This window comes from Alnus glutinosa, chromosome 4 (genome assembly GCF_958979055.1).
Source record: "Alnus glutinosa chromosome 4, dhAlnGlut1.1, whole genome shotgun sequence".
Taxonomy (NCBI): Eukaryota; Viridiplantae; Streptophyta; class Magnoliopsida; order Fagales; family Betulaceae; genus Alnus; species Alnus glutinosa.
In genome coordinates this window covers 8215011-8240363 of record NC_084889.1, presented here as the reverse complement: position 1 = coordinate 8240363, position 25353 = coordinate 8215011, and the positions used below count along the sequence as shown (strand labels likewise).

General features: G+C 35.5%; 2 protein-coding genes and 1 pseudogene across 2 annotated transcripts; 1 reads left to right on the top strand and 2 right to left on the bottom strand.

Moving 5' to 3' along the window:
* The first annotated feature begins 11772 nt into the window (after positions 1–11772).
* Positions 11773–14519, top strand: LOC133866097 (caffeic acid 3-O-methyltransferase-like; annotated as a pseudogene).
* A 2399-nt stretch (positions 14520–16918) lies between these two features.
* LOC133866096 (uncharacterized) lies at positions 16919–17955 on the bottom strand. The gene has a single exon (XM_062302654.1). It carries the CDS (start codon positions 17953–17955, stop codon positions 17014–17016), a length of 942 nt encoding a protein of 313 aa, XP_062158638.1. The 3' UTR covers positions 16919–17013.
* A 2261-nt stretch (positions 17956–20216) lies between these two features.
* LOC133866095 (histidinol-phosphate aminotransferase, chloroplastic-like) lies at positions 20217–23916 on the bottom strand. The gene is made up of 4 exons (XM_062302653.1): positions 23910–23916; positions 23625–23767; positions 21961–22101; positions 20217–20611 (listed from the first exon to the last, which is right to left on the bottom strand). Exons 1-4 carry the CDS (start codon positions 23914–23916, stop codon positions 20480–20482), a joined length of 423 nt encoding a protein of 140 aa, XP_062158637.1. The 3' UTR covers positions 20217–20479.
* Positions 23917–25353: the final 1437 nt, after the last annotated feature.

Below are 25353 nucleotides of genomic sequence, written 5' to 3'. Positions count from 1 at the left end.
AAGTGAGGGGGGTCACAATAGACACACTTAAATCCAAAGACTTTCATTGTCAGAACTTTCCTAGATATTGTATTCTTGGATAGTACGTAAACATGCACCAACATATATAGTATTGTTAATTATTCTTAGGTCTAGGCATCAAACAAATTATATTTAAACAATATAATTAACAATTTAATTATTTTCCTAAGTTCAAGTATTAAAGGAGCAATAATTTTAATACTGAATAATGTAAAATATAAGAGAAATAAAATTACAATATGAAAACATAATAAAAAAAAAATCTTATGACCCAATGGTCTGAGTAGTTTCGGACCCTTTGGAGAGCCCAAGTTCTAAACCCCACACCACATGAGCATTTTTTTTTTTTTTGAAAAAAAAAATATTGGGCTAGGTTAGATAACCCCATTGGGCTGGCCCATTCGGGTTAGCCCACTTTATAACCCAAAACCAACTTTTTTAAAACCCTACTCGGATGCACAACCCGTTAACCCGAAATATTTAACCCTTTTGACCCAGGAAAAAAGAAAAAAAGAAAGCCTCTGCGCCGTTACCCTCTTTCTTCCTACTGTTTTTTTTTTCCTTGCACCGGCCGCCCTTCCATTCCACTCTGCCACCTCATGCAATAGCCATGAAGGGCCGCTACTCAGCAGACATGGCGACCCACGTCGCCGTTTGTCCAAGATCTTGCGGGCTGCTAGTGCTAGTGTTGGGAAAAGGCCGCTGGAAGCGGCCTCTCCTCAAACAGAAATGGTGCTGGCCTACTGTATGCAGCGAAAACCCGCTCAACTTAATGCGGTTTTTCACCAGCGCTAGAAGAGAGAAGGCTTCGACCGGAGTTTGTTCATGGTGGTGGGTTTCACGGCAATGAGTTTGTGGGTGAAGAGGCAAAATTTTTCTTTATTGCTAGTTTACAGAACATGCTCTACTGTGTTGAAAAAAACATGTTTTATAGTGTGCAAATATCTAGATAATTTCATGACAAAACAGTGTGGGTTTCTGTGCATAAAATGGTGTAATTTTACATGCTTTACAGAGTTCAAGCCTTTTTTAAACATTTTAGGCACATATGTAAAACAGCAAAACGGTGAATAAACATAGGCAAATTTTATGCACAACAAAAATTTACACTATTCAATAATTTCTTCCAATTGGGACGCATTATATGTGTGCATGATCAGTTCAACTAATTTTCTTAATTAAATAATTATTCCATGAATGAAAATGTCCAAGATCTCAAAGTTCAGGTTTCAATAATGGAGAACTATTAATTTTTCGGACTTCCAAACGCCAACCAATTCGAAGTTCCTTTCAACTTCATCATATTATAAAATTGAAAAAAAATGAAACTAGCTTATGGGGGGTTTGCGATCCATGGATCCTAGCTTCCAGATGTTAATTGATCTGCCAGCCCGTCTAAAAATCTGAGCTAGCACCCTTTGTGGACTTTTCGAGCACTTTTAAGTTGGAAGCTTGGATTCAATTAAGTTGGAGCTAGTCATTTATATAATATATAATACAATACAATTAAGAATATCTTATCGTGCAGGCTACATTTGTGACTTTTGTTCTAACTTCTAACCTCCTCCATACTTTACCAAACAAAACTTTCTGCTTTGCAGTGAGAAATGATATATTTTATTTTATTTTTTATTTTTATTTTCCACCCAACCCATTTACATGGTTTTGTAATTTTTTTTTAGTAAAAATAAAAAAGTTCAATAGTTGTATCATGGGGTGGCAACATTAATAATTCTAAAAGTCACTTTTTTGTCACTCTTGTGTCATTTCAAGAATGATGTGACTTTTAAAATCTCAATTTGATCAAAATTTAAAAGTGATCAATTATAAGCTTAATGATAATTTTAAAAGCCACATCATTTTTGTAGTGACACAAAAGTGACGAAAGAGTGACTTCTAGCATTACTAGTGGCAACGAGTAATTCTAGAAATCATTTTTTTTGTCACTCTTGTGTCATTTCAAGAATAATGTGCCTTTTAAAATCATCATTTGAGCAAAATTTAATATCACACCTCCTTTCCATTACTTCATGAGAAACGTTTGGTTTCATTCTTTGCACATCTCTTGTCTAGTTGTCCATCTCATTTTTAAATTTATTATTGAAGATATATGATACGTATACAATCTTTGTATAACCTCAACAATTTTTATTTTTATTTTTATTTTTTTTAAAAAAAAAAAATCAACTATTGGATATGTATGACCTACATGTAGGAAAACAAATCCAATGATCATTAGTTTGAAAAAAAAAAATTGTACAAAAATTGTAAACGTATCGTGTGTATATATTAAAAAAATAGCTTCTCTTTCTTGAGAGAGAAGGTCTTCATTGTCTCTAAAAGAGAAGTCTCTGTTAAAGTAGTAGTCTAGTAGATCAACTAGCAACAAACTTGGATATTCAAAGTCATACCTATTATGATACTACGCAATTACATCCTAAGCAAGTAGATAAGGAAAACAGATAAGCCATGACAATAGTTTTTTCTATTTTTTTTTGTAAATACAACAGGTAGAGCCTAAAAAGTACTTAAGGCACTAGAAAAGAAGAAATGGATTCCCTTCCAAAATATGGAGGAAAGGATCTAGAGCAGAAAGAGAAATTGGGAATGCAGCTAGATAAAAACCTAGTTGTGGCCCAGTTTGCTACATGATGGGCATAGAAGTTTGCACTTCGGTTAACATGTCTAGTCGACCAGCTAGATGTTGGTGGAATAATCGACATAATCTGAGAGATAATAGGAGAGATTCTCCAGTCTTGAGTGAGAGTAGGCTTTTGTAGAGATAGCACCACTGTTAGAGAGTCTCCTTCTGGTATAAACTGTGACAAATGTAAAGATAGAGCCAACTGACTGGCAAGAAAGGCTGCTTTAGCTTCACCATAAACAGGGGAACATGGTGGACTGATAATAGAAGAGCAACCTATGATAGTTCCGAAAGAGTCCCTACAAACAGCTGCTTGTGTAGAAAAATTCGAACGAATAACGACAGCATAATTAATCTTGAAAATGGGGGAAGTTGGCTTTTCCCACACTGCCTGTTTTGGAATAAGCTTAGTGGACCACACAGAATGATGAAGCTTAACAATCTGTTTGATAGTAGAAGAGATTACCATGACATTTGGAACAATATCTTCATGAATGGCTTTATTCCTTGCCATCCAAATTTGATTACAAGCTATAGTGGCAAAAAGTTGGAATAAATGAGTATCAGATAAAGGAATTCCTACTTTCTCCGGGTGCAGAATTATATCCAGCCATACCACCATTGAAGATATTGGGAAAGCCAGAATGTCCAAAGGCCAAAAAGAATTCTACCAAACCACTCTTGCTATCGGACAAGAGAAAAATAAATGACACAATGAGTCAGAAGGGAAAGAACACAAGGAACAAGAAGTACCCATCGTGGAATTCAGAATAGAAGCCGAGATTCGAGTCTTTGTAGGCAAAATGTTCCAGATTGATTTCCAAAGAAATAACCTCAGACGATGATGAATCTTGAGCTTCCAAAGACCTTTCCAAGTTGATGCAGGCAAGGGAATAACCTGAATTTGCCTCAAGGAAGTAATATGGTGATGCATAGATTTAGTGGAAAACTTCCTTGAAGAAGATGGAGTCCATAGGATAGTTAATCATCTTGTTATGATGTAGTTAATTACTCATCGAGTAATGTTTTTGGCACATTTTTTGTACAATTAAAATAATTTTTTTAAAAAAATTTTTTATAAACAAATTGGATATGTTTCTCTACATGTGGCCCACAAATATCCAATGATTAATTGATTTTAAAAAAAAAATGTTAGAATTGTACAAAAATTGTGTAAGAAACATTACTCACATTCAACCGTATTCGTATTCAATATCACTTGTTACATTGGTAGCAAAAATTTGTAAATTATTATATATAGCAATACAAGCCACAGAATGTGGCAAAGGAGTGAGGAACTTTTCACATATTATTTACATGGTTTTATAGTACTCTCCGGCCACCTCCTCTGTGAGGCTCGCTTTCGCTTCTTACAATTAGGGACAGAATCATAAATTCTTATCGATGGATTAAAGCATGAATGAGAAATTTATTAAAATAGGAGGGGCTAAAGCATGGATGAAAAATATATTAAGATTAAATATTAAACTAATTATATATATATATATATATATATATATATATATATATATAAAATAAAATTAGTACCCATTAAGTACTGTTAAGAAAATATACTAAACAAAGACACAAAATAATTGTTTATTAATATATTTCAATTTTTTCAATTCAACCACCAATTAAAATGAAACCTGGCATTCTTTTAAATCTCGAAAATAATTTATAATGGAATATGTACTAAATTTCCCAACAATTTTTCTTTAATGTACAACATCAAAGAATCAACAAAAACTCATCTTGAATTTTGTTGCGAAACCTAGTTTTAAAAATATTCATGGTTGAAAATGTATGTTCTATAGTTGAGTAGAAATGGAAATAGTAAGCACAAGTACAACAAGTCAATAAAGAAGTTGGTAGATAGTTGAACTTTCTAGTACTTACCAACCATCGGCATAACTCATAAATATTTGACAATTAAGCACAACTAATAAATATTTGACAAACCCTAGAAGTGTGAATGTTGAACTACATTATGCTTATAACGCAAAAACTCTATTTTTAATTGTTCTTTTTCATAATTGGTAAAGTCTTGCGAATAAAATTTGTTTACAAACCAACAAATATCATCAATTCTTAAAATTATACCAAATTCACACGATACCCTTTTTTTTCTAGGCTAGCTATATGAGACTACGTTTGTTTGTGTACTTAATTTTTTGGATTGCTTTTTAAGGGGCTTGTGGCCAAACAAAAATTTTTTAGCCCAAAGATGTATACTAAAACATATTTATTGTAATGTGATGAGTGCCAAATATTATATATTTGGATTCTTTAATTTGTTTTTTTGCAAAACCTTTAGCTTTGTTATCTTCTAATGTTTTTGATTAGTTTTGGTATTTTAATTTTTTGCAGGTCATTGAGAGAAATTGACGGTCTTTATGTGAAATTGGAAAGAAGCAAAAATTTTTTTTTTAGAGCCATGCAAGCATAGCACTAGGGCTGACCTGGTGTGCATTTGTTAAATCTGCTAGGACAATATATATGCGAGATGGTTCAAGCAACAATTATATTGGAGGACATGATTAAGACAGGATGATTAAGGAATGAGTGGCGTTTAGATCAATATATCTGACAATTTGGAGCCCAGCAGCATATATAACAGATGCAAGGCCGTTTCCAAAAGTGGATTTAGTAGAGAAATAATCCAAGGTCACCACGAAAATTCAAATGCATCATTCCTTCCAATATCTCTCCATCATGATTCTTGGGTGACAGGTTACCATATTGCCTTATGCCAGATTTATCCACCACGCCAGTTGCCTTAATATTTCAGATTCTGTCAAATACTTCTCACACGTCAACGGCAGCTGTCGTGTTATGCTCCTATTATAGCTTGTGTTCTGCAATTGATTTTTGCCTTGAATGCTACGTGACCTGGCAGCGCACACCAAGACGTACACAAGTTTTCCCTGGTGTTCGTGCGGCGCAAGATATTGGAGAGAAGATTTTTCTTTAGACTTAGCAGCACCTAAGCACTAGAATATATACATCGGGATAGATACTTCTTTTCTCCACAAATTACTAATTTTTGCACAAATTTTCTATGAATTATTAACTTTATCAAAATAAAACATTCAACTACTAAAGTTACATGTTTTCTCCCTCTTCCATCAGTCAAAGAGGTTGAATTCAACAGTCAACGGGTTATGTACAGGTCACGTGCCGTCTAAGCCGATTTTTTCTCCCTTTTGCCCTCAACTGTGGTTTTGAAAAGACGAAAATATGCTCAGTAAAAAAGCTGTCCGAATTTGAAAATACATCCATGTTGATTATGCATATGCCCTTATTTTATCATCTTAAATGTCTAAAATGTCCTATGAAGAACTAAAAGAAAGGCTTAATTACCCTAAGCACCCATTGTGCATTACAACCCGTCTTCTACATATTTAGAAAAAAAAAAAAAAAAAAACCCGTCTTTTACACTCAAAACCCCTAGAAATCTCCTAGCACCAAAGATTTGCACTTCGAACCTAATGAATGGTGGATTCACACTAAAAATTCAAAACAAACCCAGATTCGCACTAAAGTCGCACTTGTTTCAGGTATCGTCCGAATTCACTATTTCACTAAAATAATAAAGTGTTTTTTTTCTTGTCGGAGTGAAAGCAAAATTTCACTCCGACATTCTGTGTGATTGTTGTTGTTTTGTGTGATAAAGTCGATGGGTTTATTGATTGTTAAAGCTTTTTGGATTTTTTTTTTCCCTGTAGTGGTCCTGCACGGTTGTCTACAATGTTTTTCCTTTGTCAGTGTTCCCCTTTGTTTGTTTGTATTTTTTTTTTCTCTTAAGTGGTTCCGAATGTCTATAGATTCGGGAGAAACACTTGAAGAAAAGAAACACACAAAAAAACTTACACACACACACAACTTTATTTGATAGCAGTTCAGATTAAATTTATCATAAAATATGTAAATTTATCATATTAGAGACTCTTGGATAGATGTAATTAGTTCTAAGCTACCAAACACTTCAAAACCCTAGAATAGATTTGAGGAATTCATAGGAAAAATTAAAAGTATCAATGTACATATGAAAACTGCTATGAAGGGGATTGATTGCCTTAATCCCCCCCTCTCTCTCACACTCTCTATAAGCATTAACATTTAATAAACACTTTTATTTTCTAAAAAAATGATATGCCATTATGTTGAGATGCATGTGATATGCCGTTAAATCTCCCATGAAAGTATATTTGACTAACTTTTTTACTTTTCCAAAAATATATGTATAATAGACCTAGAGTTATATATAAGTATGCATCTTTAAAGGATGACATCATCCTTAAATAAACAAGTGATTATTGTTGTTTGAAGAAATAAATTTTAAATCTCACAAAATGACTAACAATGGATTGTGGACGATATAAGAATTTTTAAAATTCTAGGTGTTGAATTTTCTAGAGATTGTGGGAAGATAAAATTAGTTCTAGGAATTTTATATGAAGTAGATATTTAGTACTCTAAACTAGCTCCCCATCTTCAACTACTTTTTTTTATGTCCAAAATTTCTCATTTATTCCCAAAATCATATGTCATTTCCAATTTTCAAACAACTGCTATGAACATTATTTGAAAGTCATAATATATAGTTAAGAAAAATACATCTAATTTAGGGTTTGATAACACAATGATATTTTCATATGCAACTGGTAGGTAATCATATGTAGTGTTAGTTTGCCCTAACAACAAATAAAAAAAATAAAAATAAAAAAATCATAATCTTAAGAACTTAAATTAACACAAACATGAATTCAAGTTTGTCTCAAAAACTTGGTGAATAAATCTATGCATAGCAAGTTAATTTGTTTCTTATCTGATTCTTTGTAGAGTTTGATTTGTTCTTCAAATCTCTATTATTTCTCTATTTTTGGTTAAGTACAGTCACTCATACACAATTATTCATGCACAAATACTTATATTAGTTTATATGTTATGTGTGTAGTGTCAAGCAATTAGCATGTACAATGGCAAACATTGATGTGATTTTTAGGATTAATTATGGGGGCCGGTTTGATCGGCAATATAGGTGCATGTATGTTGGAGGGAATATAGGGTTGCATGAATTAAGAGTCTTATGACCTGGATTGTTTGTCTTTTATTGAGATTGAAATAGTAGTTAAAAAGTTTGGATATCAACCAGATGACCTGGTTTAGATGATGGGTTGGTTCTATTAACATCTTACTAGGATATATGTCATCAAAATGCCTGATGTCTTTTTAGGCAAAAAAACTCATTGTGCTATACACAGTTTCTTTTGTAAATGCTGGTGATGAAGTAGATCCAAATGTGGGTGAGAGTGAAGAGGGTGAGAATAGTGGAGATAAGGACATGAGGAGAAAGGTTTTAAATGACCCATGTTGAAAGTCAGTGATGAGTGATGATGGCGATGCATGGAATGCTGTTGATGAACCAGTAGCTAGTACATCAACCCGTGGAGATGAAACTTCCACATTTGAAAATGATTGGCATGATTTTATTGATTTTGATGAGGAGGCTAGTGGTAAGAATGATGAAGATGGTGCCGAGAGTGATGGAGATGGTGGTGATCAGGAGGGTGCCCATAAGAAGGCAACTCAATCAGAGGCCACTCATGTTAATGTTGGTGGCTCAAGCAGTCCGGCTACTTCGGATGACTGATTATTGGATGACAATGAAGAGGATAAGGTATCCTCTAAATTGGCCAGAAGTGATATTTTGGTAACTCCTCCTAAAAGTGATGAGGAGTATGAGGTGACTAGTGAGGCTGAAAATGTTACTAGGACTTTTCAGTTTTAAGATGTGGATATAGAAGACCCGCATTTGGATGTGGGCATGTCATTTGAGTCGGCAGTTCAGTTCAGAAAAACTGTGAGGGAATACAATTTGTTTAGGGGGAAGGATGTTGAGTTCACAACACAACACCTCCAAAATTAGGTAAAAGTATTAATTTAATTTTGAGTGTTACTGGCAATTCCTCTAACTCAATTAACTGGTAATTGACTGGTAAAATTACTCATAAACTTATCATAGTAAAAAGTATGCAGAAACAAAAATTATGATCTGAGACTTAACAATAAATGCACAAGACATAAACATGTATCATCGATCATAGACGTACTCAGAGCCTCCAAACATGCATTACTATATCAATTAAATTCAATTTACCCCAACTAGACAATATGTGTCATCTGCTTGGCATCTTCATCCCAACGAGTTTCTCACTCTACCGCCTCGTAACTTGCTAATTTACAAAACACCGAAGTGTTCTACGGTGGAAGAGAAGTAACTACATAAGTTAATGACTTGAGTTTTATATATAACATGATGGTAAATAATTTTTCCGCTTCCACATAAATGGAATTGTCATTTTTGGATGTTTGATCAAATATCGTAGGTAATGCATTTACTGATCATCTTTAATTTTAGAGGATGGCAGTGTCATTTCGGTTAAGATCTTAAGTTGTATGATGATCCACGTACATTGTTAATCCTCAGTAGCATATTGCTCAGGTTGAGAACCAGGAGGGAGAAATCCCATATTATTGTTGTTGGTCTTAATCAAAATTGATGCTGCCTACTTTTTTTTTTTTTTTTTTGAAATGATGGCATTGTAGTCTATAGACTTGTAGTTCATTATGTGAATCTGGTAGGTTTTTTGGCACTGCGGATGCATGCATGTTCTAGAATCTAGATGGGGCAGCATCTACGTTAAAGTTGTTTTTAATTAGCTTGAGTTGTTAGAGTTGTGTGATTGTTTGTGAAAATAATCTAAAACCTAAAAGAAATAAAATGTGGAATAATAAAATAAGAGAGACAGGAGATTTTACGTGGTTCGGTCTATGACCTACGTCCACAGAGTAAAGCCCAAGGGGATACATTGTTGCTCTTTTTGCTTGATTGATTTATAATACAAATTATCCCTATTTATAGGGATATAGAGAGAATACAAAATGGTATGTAAAGAGAATACAATCAAATCAGAATTGAATGTATTCAAATCTGATTTGATTATAATCAATTACAATTAATGAGGATTAATTCAAATCCTACAATATATGGAGAGTACCGTAATATACGGTATCAATATATTCTCTAACATCCCCCCGCAAACTCAAGGTGAAAGATTCTGAAATCTTGAGTTTGATTTTTGATTTTTGATTTTTTATTATTATGTTGGATCGTATATAACCCAAATTTAGAGAATATATTTCTTCTTCTTCTTCTTCTTCTTCGTCTTCCTTCTTCTGCTTCTTCGTCTTCCTCCTTCTTCTTCGAGCCAACTGGAGGCTAAATGGGCATGGGCTTAAAATAAGACCACAAATGCCAAAATACAAATAATGGGCTAACTATGAGCCAAATATAAAAGCCAACAACGAGCTGAAATGGGTCTGGGTTTGAAACAATACCACAGGAGCCAAAAATATATGGGGCCAACTATGGGCTAAAATAGACATGGATTTGAAACAATACCACATGCCAAAATATGGGTCAATGACCAAAATAAAGAGCCAACAAAAGGCCAAAATAATATGGCCGGGCAACTTGGCCTCTTTTTAATGATTTTTTTTTTCTTTTTTTTTTTTTCTTCCTTCGTTGCATCTGCACGACGCTACACTCATTTGATTCAAGTCAGGCACATAAATAACCAAGCCTTTCTCAGTTTCTCTACACGTTTCCCTTTTTTTTTTTTGACCAAGAAAACACTGAACTGAACGGTTTGAAAAACCAAACAAAATACCTGTAACCAAACGGAGACCTCCGTCTCCAACAGCTCACCTGAGACTTGCCAAAAACTTGTCGACAGGACTTAATCTCACCGGAGAACACCACATATCGCCTGGAACATCGCCGGACAACTCAAAAGTTGGCGGAAAATATGAAAATACCACAAAAGCCGCTAACAACCATGAAAACACCATTAATGGCCAAACGTCGCCAATGAACACAACAGAACCGCCCGAAACTCGACGGAGACAACCAGACGCCGCCTCAAACGATTTGAAACTGCCAGAGCAGATGAGAACTTGCCAGTGACACCAACTAGGATCGACAAAGAGTCGATCTACAAACACCCATCGTGAAAACACACGGAAAGATTTTATTTATTTATTTATTTATTTTTTTCTTTTCTTTTCTCAGGAACAGTAATCTCCCCAAAACCAAAATGCATTTTTTTTTTCTCAGGAACAGTACGAAATCTCTTCATAACGAAATTTCCTCTTTTTTTTTTTCTCAGGAACAATAAGAAATCTCCCCATAACGGAATACAAATTTTTTTTTTTTCCTTTTCTTTTCTCAGGAACAATACGAAATTTTTTTTTTTGTTTTTTTTTTTTTTTTTTTTTTTTTTTTTTTTTTTTCCGTCAAATACACTGCAATATCTATGGGGATGAGATTTGCAAAGCATTGACTATAAGAAAACTAAAATACAAGAAAATGAAAAAGAAGAGAAATAAATCACAGGACCATTGGATCGAACATTGGCGTTAGCCTATAGCTTTGATACCATGAAAATAATCTAAAACCTAAAAGAAATAAAATGTGGAATAATAAAATAAGAGAGACAGGAGATTTTACGTGGTTCGGTCTATGACCTACGTCCACAGAGTAAAGCCCAAGGGGCTACATTGTTGCTCTTTTTGCTTGATTGATTTACAATACAAATTATCCCTATTTATAGGGATATAGAGAGAATACAAAATGGTATGTAAAGAGAATACAATCAAATCAGAATTGAATGTATTCAAATCTGATTTGATTATAATCAATTACAATTAATGAGGATTAATTCAAATCCTACAATATATAGAGAGTACCGTAATATACGGTATTGTTATATTCTCTAACATCTATATGGAGAGTACCGTAATATACGGTATCAATATATTTTCCAAACAGTTTGTTGAGTTGTATGGTTGCGAACTTGTTCGAGTACATGATGTACGTTTAGGAAGTAAATTCAAAGTTAATTATGAGTACTTTTAGCGGCTCACCCAAAATGTGCGACGACTTTGATTACTTGCGTCCGATGATCTCGATCACGACAGTATTGTTTGAACTATAAATAGAACAAACAACAGAAACAACATGCGGCAAACCTCAACATGCACAACACCCAGTGAAATCAAAGCAGCAATTATATAATATATATGGCTTCAACACAAAACCAGTGGGATCAAAAGCCCTCCATTAACAAAGAAGATGACGATGCAGTTCTCCATGCCATGCTGCTGTCCACCTCTCAAGTAATTCCCATGGTATTGAACGCAGCCATTGAGCTCAACCTGTTCGACATCATTGCTAGTCGGGCAAACCGGGATGGTTACATGTCGCCCTCTGAGATTTCTTCTCAGCTTCCCACGAAAAACCCCGATGGCGCGCCTTTTCTGCTCCATCGCATGCTCCGTTTACTTGCAAGCTACTGATCACTTCTTACTTTCTCTATGCGCACCTGCGAAGATGGAAGGGTTGAGAGACTCTATGGACTCTCACCGGCCGGCAAATTCTACGTTCGAAATGAACATGGTGCCTACTTGGGTTCCCTCGCATTACTTAATTTTTACGAAAAGGAAGCAGACGTCTGGTATGTATATATATGCAAACTATTGAACGTACAAGTACTAATTATCAGTATAGTACTCAAACTGTTTTGGCATTCTTCGTACGTTTTGTTATAGGCACCATCTTAAGGATGCTATTCTTGAAGAAGGTAATCTATTTACAAAGGTCTATGGGAACAGTATCTTCAAATTCATGGAAGCTGATCGAAGATTGAACATTCTTCTTAACACGGCCATGGCTGATCTCTCCGAAATAGTCATGAAAAGAGTTCTTTAGACATACAAAGGATTTGAGGGAGTATCATTGTTGGTTGATGTTGCTGGTGGCACTGGGGCAACCCTCAACAAGGTCATTTCCATCTACCCTTCCATTAAAGGCGTCAACTTTGATTTGCCTCAAGCGATAAAACATGCGCCATCTTATCCAGGTACGTACTAGAATACAATTAAGCTAAGTTCACGATGAATGACTTTTCTTTTTTCTTTTTAAATGGATCAGATAACTTTTACCCAAAGAAAAAAAAAAAAAAATTAGAGAAAGTGCAAAAATGCTCTCGCTTACCAGTGGGAACTCAGTTGCTAAAACAAACAAGAACAGGAGCAACTTTTAGACCACAACAACTACTTTTTACATGAGTTGAAACAAACAAATTAAACCTAATACAAAAACATATTTAGAGAGTATATATTAATGAGGCTGGTAATCTCACAGGGTAACACATCACTAAGTTCTCAAAAGTAGTCTTCTTAGAATCTTAAGTCTCCTTTTTTTCTTTTTCTTTTTGCAATAATACGAGCTCAATTCCCAATGCATCAACTTATGCTTTAAATGCAACTTGGATACAATGGTTAATAGCATTACTTTCCATTTTCACCTTAATTATCGATTTTCACATTTTCATTTGTACCTCAAAACTTTAAAAAGTGACGTTTGGGTCTTATGAACTACCACATGTCAAATTAGACGCTTTTTGTGTTTTTCTATCCAAAATATCCTTGAAGTTATTAAAAAAATCAAATTGAAATAAAAAATCGTTTGAAAAAAAATTAAGGGAGCTAATATGTAAAAAGAAACCCATTTTTTGGTATTTTAAGTTTTTTCCCCTTTTTGTTAAATTTTTTAATAATTTTAATTTTTTTTTTTCAAATTGTAAATTTTTTTTAATAACCTCATTGGCATTTTGAGCAGAAAAATGAAAAAGAGTCTAATTTAACACGCAGTGGTAGTTCAGGGGGCCCCGATGTTACTTTTAAGAGTTTGAAAGTGTAAATGAAAATGTGGTCATAGTTTAATGGGTTAAAGCATATTTTTTACGGGGAAAAAAAAAAAAGCCCTCTAGAAGAAGAAGGCTCTAAATATTAGTATGTTAGAATATTTATTGAGTTTATTTATAGAATTATCAATATTGATTCTATTCCTTATTTAGTCTAGGTTAATTTTCTTGTTCACCACTCATATACTCTTTATAAATAATGACCATTGTAATACAGTTTAATACACTTCAATACAAGATGTAGCCCTAATGATTTATCAGTCTATTTCTCTCCTTATGCAATCTTTCTCTTTCATATACTTCTACATGAGCTACTTTTATGATACCTTCAATGGATCATATAAATATCATGCAATGCAATTTCTTATCCTTTTTCTTTCTCTGTTCTTTACTTTCTAGAGAATTGTATCTTTCATTAATTATAGGAATTGTCCCGCTTTTCCTTAGTTTCTTTTTAATAAATTACTAGCTTATTCATTAAAAAAAAAAAAAAAAAATGAAGAAGAAGAAGAAGAAGGAAGAATTTGATGTTGAAGAGCAATTAAGGTCAAATTTTATGCAGGTATCAAGCATGTTGGAGGAGATATGTATGTTAGTGTTCCAAAAGGTGACGCCATTATTTTAAAGGTCAGTTAATTAATTAACCATTTATGTGACACTAGAAAGCACGTAGATTGGCATGGCTTAACTCAAAAAAAAAAAATGTATTATATTAATTGCAGAGTACATGTCATAATTGGAGTGATGAACAATGCATAAAACTTTTGAAGAATTGCAATAAAGCACTGCAAAAAAATGGAAAGGTGATTATCATTGACCATGTAATGCCAGAGGCACCTGATCAGTCAAGTGATGCTGCTAAGTTCGTTTCTTCCATGGATAATATCATGCTTGTTCTCTTTGAAGGGAAAGAAAGAACTGAAAAGGACTTCGAGGGCTTGAGCAAGAGTTCGGGATTTTCAGGTTTTCGTCTTATCTGCAGTGTTTACCATGTTTGGGGAGTCATGGAACTTTATAAATAACTCTCCAATTATATTAATGCTATCTACTTCTGGCTAGTTTCAATTCGTTGCCGGTAAAATGTATGAACAAGTCACATGCAGAGACGACTTCATATGTAAGCCTGTGGCTTTAAGTATGTGCAATCTTATTGTAATTCAAAAAATAAATAAAATAAACATATTATTGTGTCCTTGAAGTCCTGCATCTCATAGTAATGCAGGCATGCATGGTGATAACCTGAACAAGATTCAATTATAAAAGAACATATAAATAAGTGAATTCTTGATACATGCACTAAGAATTAATAATTTTTAGGACTAGGGAGCTTCAAACACCTACCAATTCGAAGTTCCTTTCAACTTCATCCTATTATAAAATAAAATTGGAAAAAAAAAAATGGACGTAGTTTATGTGCAAAAAGAATTAATACCTTTTAGGAGCTTCAAATGGAAGTTCCTTTCAAGTGAAATAAAGAGGATTCTTATTCAAAAGTTATTAGGAGAAGCAAAAATGAGCAGTAGTGATCACAGGCCTGCTTGACTCAATCAATATTATCTGCATTAATGCTTGATTAATAAAAACGGGTAATTTTCCTCCGGTTTTTTTTTTTTTGGGATGCACACATTTTAGTAAGGATCAAAATCCCATGCAATACCTTTAATATGGGTCGTTTATTTAAAATGAATTGTCCAAAATCTATCACATCATAAAAAATGGTGGGTTAAGCTTGAGCTTTCTCTCTTTTTCCAGCCCCTGACCTCGACCTCCACCATGGCTTCCGTAGCTCCACAATGATTCCTACACCACAACTACAAGCACCATGACCAAAGTCTCTCTGTCTCTCTCTCTCTCTATAGACAAAGGGGTAGCCGAACTAATCCAATGACCCAACCGACCTTTGAGGATGGTCAAACTACTACTTTTGACCATTGGGGTACTTGTGGCCGAACCACCCCTAGCTTTTGACCACCATCAACCTGACTTTTAGAGGTATTCAAATCACCTCATGTTGGCCTTTGAGGGAGGCAAAACCACCATTTCAGGCCACTAAGGTGGTTTGGCCACCCTTATAGCAGTCAGAGAAGTGGTTGGCTACCCATTTGTCTATACAATGTGAGAGAGAGAGAGAGAGAGAGAGATTTCAACTTGGTGGTAATGGTGATAGGCTCATAGTGGCGGTATGGTGACCGTGGAGCTACGGTGGTCATGGTGAAAGTAGGAGTTTTAGTTTTAATTTAGTTTGGAGAGAGAGTTTAACCCACCATTTGATGACATGACAAATTGTACGCCTTTCTTTTACAGCTATTGCACAAGATCTCAATCAATTTAATAATACCGTGTTTGACAGAACAGATGGTCTTGCTCTTTTTAATTGGTTCTGTTTGTCGACAAATCAAAAAATAATTTAAATCTATTTATATCAATAAACACACTAAAAAAAAAAAAAAAAATTTAGAATATATTTATTTCTTTAAAACATTTTGCATCGACACTCCAAAGGTCTGAAGAGAAAATTTAAATGGATTGGAAGAGTACCGTGTTTATCTATGACATTGTAAATGCCGACAAGTGTATCATTTGATTTATTTGAATGAAAGCATGATATTTCACTTCAAAAAAAAAAAAAAAAAAAAAAATCTTGCATTGTAGTGAAAAAATATTTCTACAATATTACATCTCGACCGATATATCGGGTTCAGTAATGCATTATCCACCGGACACGACAGTCTAACCATATACAATATATATATAAAGTAGATCCACTTCATTATAAATTAGCAATTTAACCATATACAATATATATATATAGGTTCCATAGTTTTGCATTAGATACATTTTTTTTTTTTTTGTTTTTTTCTTTTTTTCACGAAATGCTAAACTTACCCCCATTTCTTACTCCTAACTTTATACACCCTGAGGTGTCAATGACATGGCGTTGCCAAAAAAAAAAAAAAAAAAAACTTTGCTAAATGGACACATTTTTTGCATTGAAAAGCGTGTTTTTTGATATAGCAAACTGCCAAAGGACGTGACCTTTCTGCCCGCTCAAAAAGAACGTCGATCAAGTCTTTTGTCAGTTTGCAAACTATTTCTCTGTAGGATTTTTGAGAGAGCAGAAAGTCACGTCCTTTGTCAGTATGCTATGCAGAAAACAAGTTTTTCAATGCCAAAAATGTGTCCATATTGACGAGCTATTTTTTATTACTTTTTTTGATGTGGCAACGCCATGTCATTGACACTTCATGGTGTATAATGTTGGGAGTGAGGGAAGGGTGTAAGTTTAGGATTTCTCTATTTTTCACCACCATATCCATTTTTTTCACAATATTCTATGTATGAAGATTGATTCTTATACTGCACCGTTACATGTGTGAGGTCTACCCTTCATGTGAGAGGGTGTTGTGAAGTTGTACCAGTGTTGTAGGTCTATCATTTTCATCCATGTATATATCTCCAAAATGACAAATGAAGAATTATTTTGTACACCAACGTACAGATCTATATATATTATCACTAATTTGCATTGAGCATAGCCAGAATCTTATTCCTTCCATTGACAACCTCTTCAAACAGCTTATTCACTGCAGCTTCAAACATCTCCACACCCTCTTCGAGAGCCAAAGAGCTTTTCTTCAGCAAATCGATACTCTTCCGAAGCCTTTCTCGATCCCCTGCTTCTTTGCCCTTCAAAACCTCTTCTTTAATATCTAAAACCGCCTTCTCTACAACCTTATTCTCAACCAAAACCTGCCTCCCTGTGTCGTCCTTCCCCTTCAAGAAGCAATCCACGAGCCTCCCAAGTGAAACTGAGAATAACTTCAGCTGAGGAAACTCTCTGTAAACTTCCTCCTCCTTTCCAATATTGGAAACTGGGTAGAGAACTGCAGAAAAAATAAGCTTGCCCATTACAGTAATGGTGCTTTTAATGGCATAGATGAAACGGATCTTAGTTTTAGGCATGCCGGTGATCTCGAATAGATTCATATCTTTCCACTTCTCAACCCCATAAATGTTCTTTCTCCCACTTTCTAATCTCTCAATCTCAGTCATGGCAGTTGCTTCTGGAATCTCGTTGTCATCACAGAACTTTCCAACAGCGATGTCAACCATTAGCCGATACCTTCCCATCCCGGAAATGGCTGATTTCAGAGAGTTGCATAAGTCAAGGAGATCTAAGGTCTCTTTCATGTACTCTTCCAAGATATTTATGCCATCCCACGAACAGGGTACCTTTTCGTAACAGAGAAGCATCTGGAAGTGAATCTTCCTCAGGAGATTGGTGGCTTCAGAGCACCATTTAAGGGAAATGGAACCTTCAGGTTGTAGCGATGTTTGAAGCCTGTCGATATCGGTAATCAGAGAAGAAAATAACTTGACGGGTTCATCAACGTCGGCGGTGGAAGAAGAAGATGGTTTTCGTCTGCGTAGAGGTGGGAAACATGAAAGTAACACCATTTCCATCTATAATTATGATGAATTTATATAACTGTAAAAAATCATTTTCAGCATCTCCTTTGTTTGATGCTTAACCCACTTTCATGAATCAGTACTTTCCAGCTAAAGAATTTATGCAAAGTAGTTGCATGAGCCATCATGATGGATTTCTTTAGCTTCATAATATGAACTAGTACTTTCCTCCCATAGGTGGCAAAGAATATGTGGCGCTTACGACTTAAAAACGTCATTAAGCGTTTGATAAAATTGTGTTTCGACCTTTAAAAACATCATTAATGTGTCATGTCAAAGTTAATAGAATTGCAACATGTATCCTATTTAATATCTGACATTACAAAATACACTTAAGATTTTCCACCTCATATTTTACACCACGTCATTAGCATGGTAACTTTGGAGAAAAATCTAGGTCTACCAAAATCAACCACACCGAGGTTGTTCGTTTTCATCATCAATAAGTTCTCCCATAGATTTGGAATGAACGCTGGTAGAGGCACGAACTCAGGCGAAAGAAGATGAACAGCGAACGGTGTGGTTAAGAACTGGATAAAGAAGATGAGAACGTACAGCCTCGGTGTGGTTGATTTTGGTAAACTTAAGGTTTTTCTCCAAATTTACCTTCCTAGCCGACATGGAGTAAATTGTGACGTGGAAAATCCCAAGTGTATTTTTAAAAGTAAAAAATTAAATAAGATATGCGTCACAATTTTATTAGCTTCTGACTTAACACACTAATAAAATTCATTAAGTTATTTGACGAAATTTGATAGTCAAGAGTGATTTGTTTTTTTTACACGTCACAAGAAACTCTCATAACATTTTAATTACAAATCAAGTAAACAATATGAACTAATTTTACAGTTTTTTTCCTTGTAATTAAGCAAAAGCCTAAGTTATCAATTTAATTGATTAATGGCTGACTTGTCAACCATACACTCTTAATAATTTTACTAATTATCAACTGTAATTTGTAAAAAAATTATAGTAAAAGTTGTAATACCATGAGTATTTTTCCTTGTTCCTTTGCTCTTGTAATCTTGTACTATGTATTTGCAAAGGTGAATGTATGATCACAGTGCGCCAAGCAATGTTTTACAAAACCTTTAGCATAGAAAAGATTATCACCAAAACTGCAACCGTTTCTCGACTCTTCTTTTCTCTCTGGTCCAGAAGCTCTCCAACAAGTGTGTGTTCGCCAAAGGGGAGGTTTTTGCCTCCCCTCTCGGCTCTGGTCTTCCACCTAATCTTTATGGGCTAGTGTGGCTTTTGTTCACCCCACTTGTTCGCAATGGTAGGTGCTATTGTTCTCTCAACCTCTGGGTTGTAGAGCTTTTGGTCCTCCCGGTTAGATCCGGTGAAGGTTGTTGTCCTCCTAGCTGTTGGGGCTATGGAACTTGTTTTATTTGCTTTGTATTTTGTGTTTTTGTTGCAAAACATCCCTTTTGAGACGTCCAAGGGGAGTGACCGTTTTGTGATTTTTCCGACCATTTTTCGAATAGATCTGAGCTGATTCACCGGAAATATTGCGACATGTCCCCTTTATTGTTGCTCGCTGTTGGCCTCTAATTTTGCCGCCTCAACTTTCGGCAGTGTTGGACCTCCATGCTCGGAGCGTAGTTTGCACGCGTCATGGTTGGGGCTGCGTGTGAGGCCCACGCTCCATTTTTTCCAGTCGGGTTGTTGGTGTTTTCGGAACGGCCAATGTTCAACTACAGTAGAGGACTCCCGGGGGCAGTGCATGTGATACACGCGTTGGCGTCAGGGTGATTTTTTGCCTTTGCCGACTCTGAGTTGTGTTTCTTCTTGTGTTTTTAAACAATTTACCTTTATAATTTTCAAACATTATGAAAATCTGTTTGATGGCTTGAAAGCTAGATCTGCTTCTCTTTCTTTGTGTTAGGATGTGCTTTATTGTTCAGAGGGGCTTAATGGCTGCTCCTTGTAATGTTTGTTTATTATTTGGGTAACAGTTGTTTTTGCATATTCTTGATCTTTGTCACAGTCTACCGTTGGTAGCTGCTTTAAGTCAGGATTTTTCTGGTTTTGTGGGTGGAGATTCTTCATTTCTAGCCATTGTGATGGCCTTCGGGCAGTGAAATTTTGCCTTCGGGTATTATATTAGCCTTCTGTGCTTCTGTATTTGTGTTGGCTTTTAGCCAAATGTTGGACTCATTTTCAATAATGAAGGTTTCTTTTCTTGTGTTCAAAAAAAAAAAAGAAAAAAGAAAAAAGAAAAAAAGAAAAAGAAGATTAGCACCCTCTTTTGCACAAGGAAAACAAGCATATAAATTGGATTACATACCAAAAGATAATTGAGCCTCTGTCTCTCTAACAAAGAGCACTCTCTAGTGTCTAAAAAAAAAAAGTGTCATTTAGCTTCCACGAGAAAATGAGGATATTATTCACTTTCCACAATCTAAATATTGTGGTTTAAAAATGTAGATTTAGTATAGTATAGAAGTACCAATTGCAAATGTAGATTTACTCTGCTCCCTAAAAGGATGCCCCTGCACAGTTAAAAGTATTAAGACAGGCGTCCAAGGCACTTCATAAAGGCATCTGTGTGTTCAGGCTTCCCAACAGAGACACGCACATAACCCTTCAATTCTTTGTTGTTGTAATGACGGATCATTACACCCATTTTTGCAAGGTCCTCCTGTACCAATATAAGATTATCACAATTTTTTTTTTATCTTTCTCTAACACTACAATAGGTTCAAAGCAAAACGAGCAGCGATTGACTTGTACAATATCTTTGAAAGAAACAGAAAAGGCAAGACCATCTTCATGGACCACCACCTACCAATAGAACCCTAAGCTGATCCTCCAAATTACAGCCCAAACTAACTGGATAGCTGGTTTGATGGTTACCAGGCTAAACAGTCGAGCAAGACCGAATCTGATTGCTAAAGCTACTAAAGACTGGTGAAAGAGACTCTTCTACGGACCCCGACATGCTACATCTAGGCACACAAGTCTGCAACATGCATCTAATAATTTAGAAGGAAAACAAATATAGAGTACACGATAATTTGGATTGAGATCCGGTGCAATAGCTCTTATCTAGACCGTTCATTTTAAATGAATGATCTAGATCGTGACCAAACATATGACAGAGAAAAGAGTGGCTTGTAATGCAAGGGGTAGCTGTTGGGGTAGCCGAACCACCCCCTTTGGCCATTGGGGTGGTTAGGCCACCCAAGTCGCCATTTTGTAGTGGCCGAACCACCCTCTTTTGCCTCATGAGTGGTTCGCCCACTCTCAAACCAACCATTGGAGTGGCCAAACCACCCCCGTGACCAAGAGGGTGGTTTGGCCTCCCCTAAACCACCCTTGGAGGTGGCCAAACCCCCTATATGGCTAAAAGAGTGGGTCAGCCACCCCCCAAAAAACCACCCTTTGGGAGTGGCCAAACCTCCCCTTATGGTCAAAGGTAGGCCACCCCAACCAGCCATTAAGGGAGGCAAAACCACCCCTTGTGGCCAAAGGAGGTGGTTCTGCCATCCCAACAGCCACCCCTTGCACTGCAAGCCACCCTTCTTTCTCTTTCTTTTGTGTTTTCGCCATATGGGCCATTTATTTTAAATGGACATCCTAGATAAGAGATTTTGCCCCCACTGCAATAACCGGATCTCAGTCCCCATTATCTACATTTTAGTCCATTTTCCTAGCTGGCCCATATCGATCATAATTTTGAGTAAAAAACTTCATCCGAAATTATTTTGTAAACTAAATAGCAACGTGAAGTGAAGGACACAAACATTTTCCCATGACAAACTAAATTTGAAGTATTGTCTCCAAAAAACAAATATTTTAAGAAAAGGAAAGGAATCATCTTGACAGCTACATCAGACAATCAAATCTAACTCTATATAAGAGATTAGGATTACACACACAGACATACAGGAATGTATGACTGTCTGTCTATACAACGCAAATATTGGATACAGAACCAAAAATCTTTTAACATGGTAAAGTAATGATATGAGCAAGCAAATTACGCACCTTCAGTTTCTTAGCATCCATTCCAGATGCAACCTCACAAAGAATGAAATTAGAATGGCTTGGATATGGATTGAGGAATGGCACTTCCTTGAGAAGATTAAAAAGCCTCTCCCTTTCTTGTACCAAAGCCTCTTTCACTTCCTGGTAGAGATTGCTGATTCATATTAGACATGGCATTGAATGGAAGTAGTACTAATTTATCCGTAAAAAAATATGAATGGTTAATGCATATTATTGCCAAAGTCCTAGCCAATAGGCTGAAAAGAGTTGTAGAGAAGATTATTTCGAAGTCCTATAATGCATTTGTCAAAGGCAGGCAAATTCTAGATTTCGTTCTTGTAGCTAAAGAGTGCTTGGATAGCAGGATTAGGTTCTGTGTTCCAGGTGTGCTTTGCAAGCAAGATCTACGAATCTACGATCATGTCAACTGCGAGTTTCTTTTGTACTTGTTCAGGAGATGTGGTTTTTGGGAGAAATTACGTATTTGGATAGCCCATTGTATTTATACAGTGCGCATTTTCTTCTTTGGTGAATGGTTCCCCTTCCAACTTCTTCAATAGCTCCTGAGGTTTGAGACAGAAATCTGCTATCTTATCTGCTCTTTGTCATTGTTATGGAGGCTATTACTAAAATGATTTCTGCTACTGTAGATGGGGGCTTCATTTCAGGCTTCTCTGTAGGGTCTAGGAACTCTTATTTACTTCATATCTCCTATCTTATGTTTGCATATGAAACTCTAATTTTTTGCGGGCCTATCCCAGATTGCATCTGTTATCTGCAGGCCTTGTATTTCGCGTAAAAGATGCTTCAATGGCAAATTGCTTGGAGCTTGCTAGTGGTCTTCACCAGTGGAATATAAGCTTTATTAGAGCAACTCATGATTGGAAAGTGGATATTGTTACTTATGTTTTTTAATTTGTTGTATTCTCTTAGATTAAGACAGAGAGGTAAGGACAAGCTTCGTTCAGTCCCTTCCAAAAGAGGGATGTTTGGTGTAAGATCTCTCTATAATGTCCTTGTACCTCATGAGAGTGCTCCTTTTCCCTAGAAATGTATTTGGTGGCATAACGTTACCTTGAGAGCGGAGTTCTTTGCTTGGACAGCCACCCTAGAGAAGATCCTCGCCATGGATAACTTAAAGAAACGACATGTCATTGTAGTTGACTAGTGTTGTATGTGCAAAAAGAGTAGGGAGACTGTGGATCTTCTTCTCTATTGCGAGATCACCTATACTTTGTGGAGTGCTATCTTCAATCGTCTTGGGTTAGCTTGGGTCATGCCTAGAAATAAACTTTTTCGCTTGTTGGAGAGGGTTGGGAGGTAGTCATTAATGTGTAGTTGTATGGAAGTTGGTTCCGTCTTGCCTTTTGGGGTATCTTGGGAGGGAAAAAAAAATTATAGATGTTTTGAAGATCGCGAAAGAACTGTAGTGGAACTAGAGTTTTCTTCTTCAAAACTCTTTACCTTTGGATAGTTGCCCTAGATCTTAATTTGCTTAGTTTTCATAACTTATTTCATATTTTAGCTAGGTGTTTCTTTTGCATATTCCCTATGTATTTGGGTTGCGCTTTTTGCAATGCACCTTTTGCACTTCTAATGATAATCGTTTACTAATAAAAAAAAAAAAATATGGAGAATACTAATAAGAATAAAAAAGAATTAACCTCAAGATATGTGGGATTCTGCAAAGCTGCACAAGCAGATACTTCAGCAGCAACTGAAACATTATAAGGTTGCTTTGCTCTCCAAAGATACTCGATGATGCTCAAAGGAAATGCTCCATATCCAACACGAAGACCAGCTAAACCTGCACCAGTTGTTCATTTGCAATTTAGGATTCTGAACATTTCACATAAGGAAAAGGAAAAACATTTCCAATTTTTTTTTTAAATAAATCAATATAATATAATAAATAAGCCATTGGACAAACATTTGTGGATATGACTAACCTCCCATATCAAATACAAATACATAAATCCAGAAAAATTAAATCGACTATCAACTAAAAATGAATATGATTAAAAAAATTTAAGTACAAACCCACTTCATAAATATGCTACATCAAATGGTGCCCATTACTGGACCAACATATAAATGAGTTGAGGAAATCCATCCATCTCCGGAATTTGTTTTTATATGATTCAAAATGTACATTCTTGCAACAAAGCTCACACAATCACGTAAGGGGAAAAGTTAATTAATTAAAAAAAAAATCATCATTCCTTCCATTCTATAAAGAACCCAAGTTGCTGATGTTACTCACACAGTTCATTTTAAAGATAAAGGGGATTGACCCAACACTGATGAAATGATTTTATCTATAATACATGCTACATCAATCGGTAAATTAGTTGTCCACCAGGGTTTGTGAGCAAGTTCAACTGAGGATGATCCATTTTCTGCACGTTGCGCATGCAACAAGATGTTATGAAATGTTTAAATACAAAAATATCTCAAAATTATGGTCTAACTTTCATGGGATCTAATTTAGATCCTCCGTAGCTACTCAAGCTACTATGAGTTTTACTTATTTGTTTCTTTACATTAGTAAATCTTCTACATTTGTTTTACAGGAAATGGGCTCTAGTTAAGGCCCATGGTCTTACTTTGGTCAAGTTATATTACTGGGTCTTTATGCGTTCTTTCCAAATCTCCTACTTTTAATATTTGGAGACCTAGACAAATTAGAAATAGGAGTAGCCACGAGGCAGTAGCTTATAATTATTGTTGAAACAACTCCAACTCACCAAAGATCAGTGGCTTTTGAGAATATTTTGGCGCCCATCAAGCCCTCTCCAAGGTTTTGTGATGCAATTTCAATCCTCAATGAGACGTCTATAGCATCTCCTTCTCCTCCTTTAGTCCACATCTGTAAATCCTATAAATTTTAAAAGTCCTATTTTAGAGCTCCAATTTTCATGGACTCAACCCTAGTTACTACAAAGCTCTGAAAATAAGAGCTGTTTACAGATAAAACTATTAACAGCCCAAAATAGCACCACCAAAACTCGTCTTTCTTTCTTCCAAACCTATTACTCAGTTGCATCTTCACAGATTATAAACTGATATAGGTGCCTCCTAACCTTTTCCACTACTAAAACCTAAAATTGGCAACCCCAAATCTATAACTGACTGCAATACATCACTGAATGTATAGCGACCTTTCAGCCATAAAAATTGTTCTTTTTAATCCGAATTCATATTATCAACTTAAGTATACTCTTCCACCCTTTAAAACTTCAAAAGCATATACTCCTCCTAACTGCCTACCATGGACTAAACTGTAGGCTGCCTTAGTCAAGTTGGAAGTCCTGTCCTAAGTCACACATAACCAAATACATGTTTAGATAGCAAGAAAATATTGGTCCCAAACCAGCAGCAAACAATGCATTA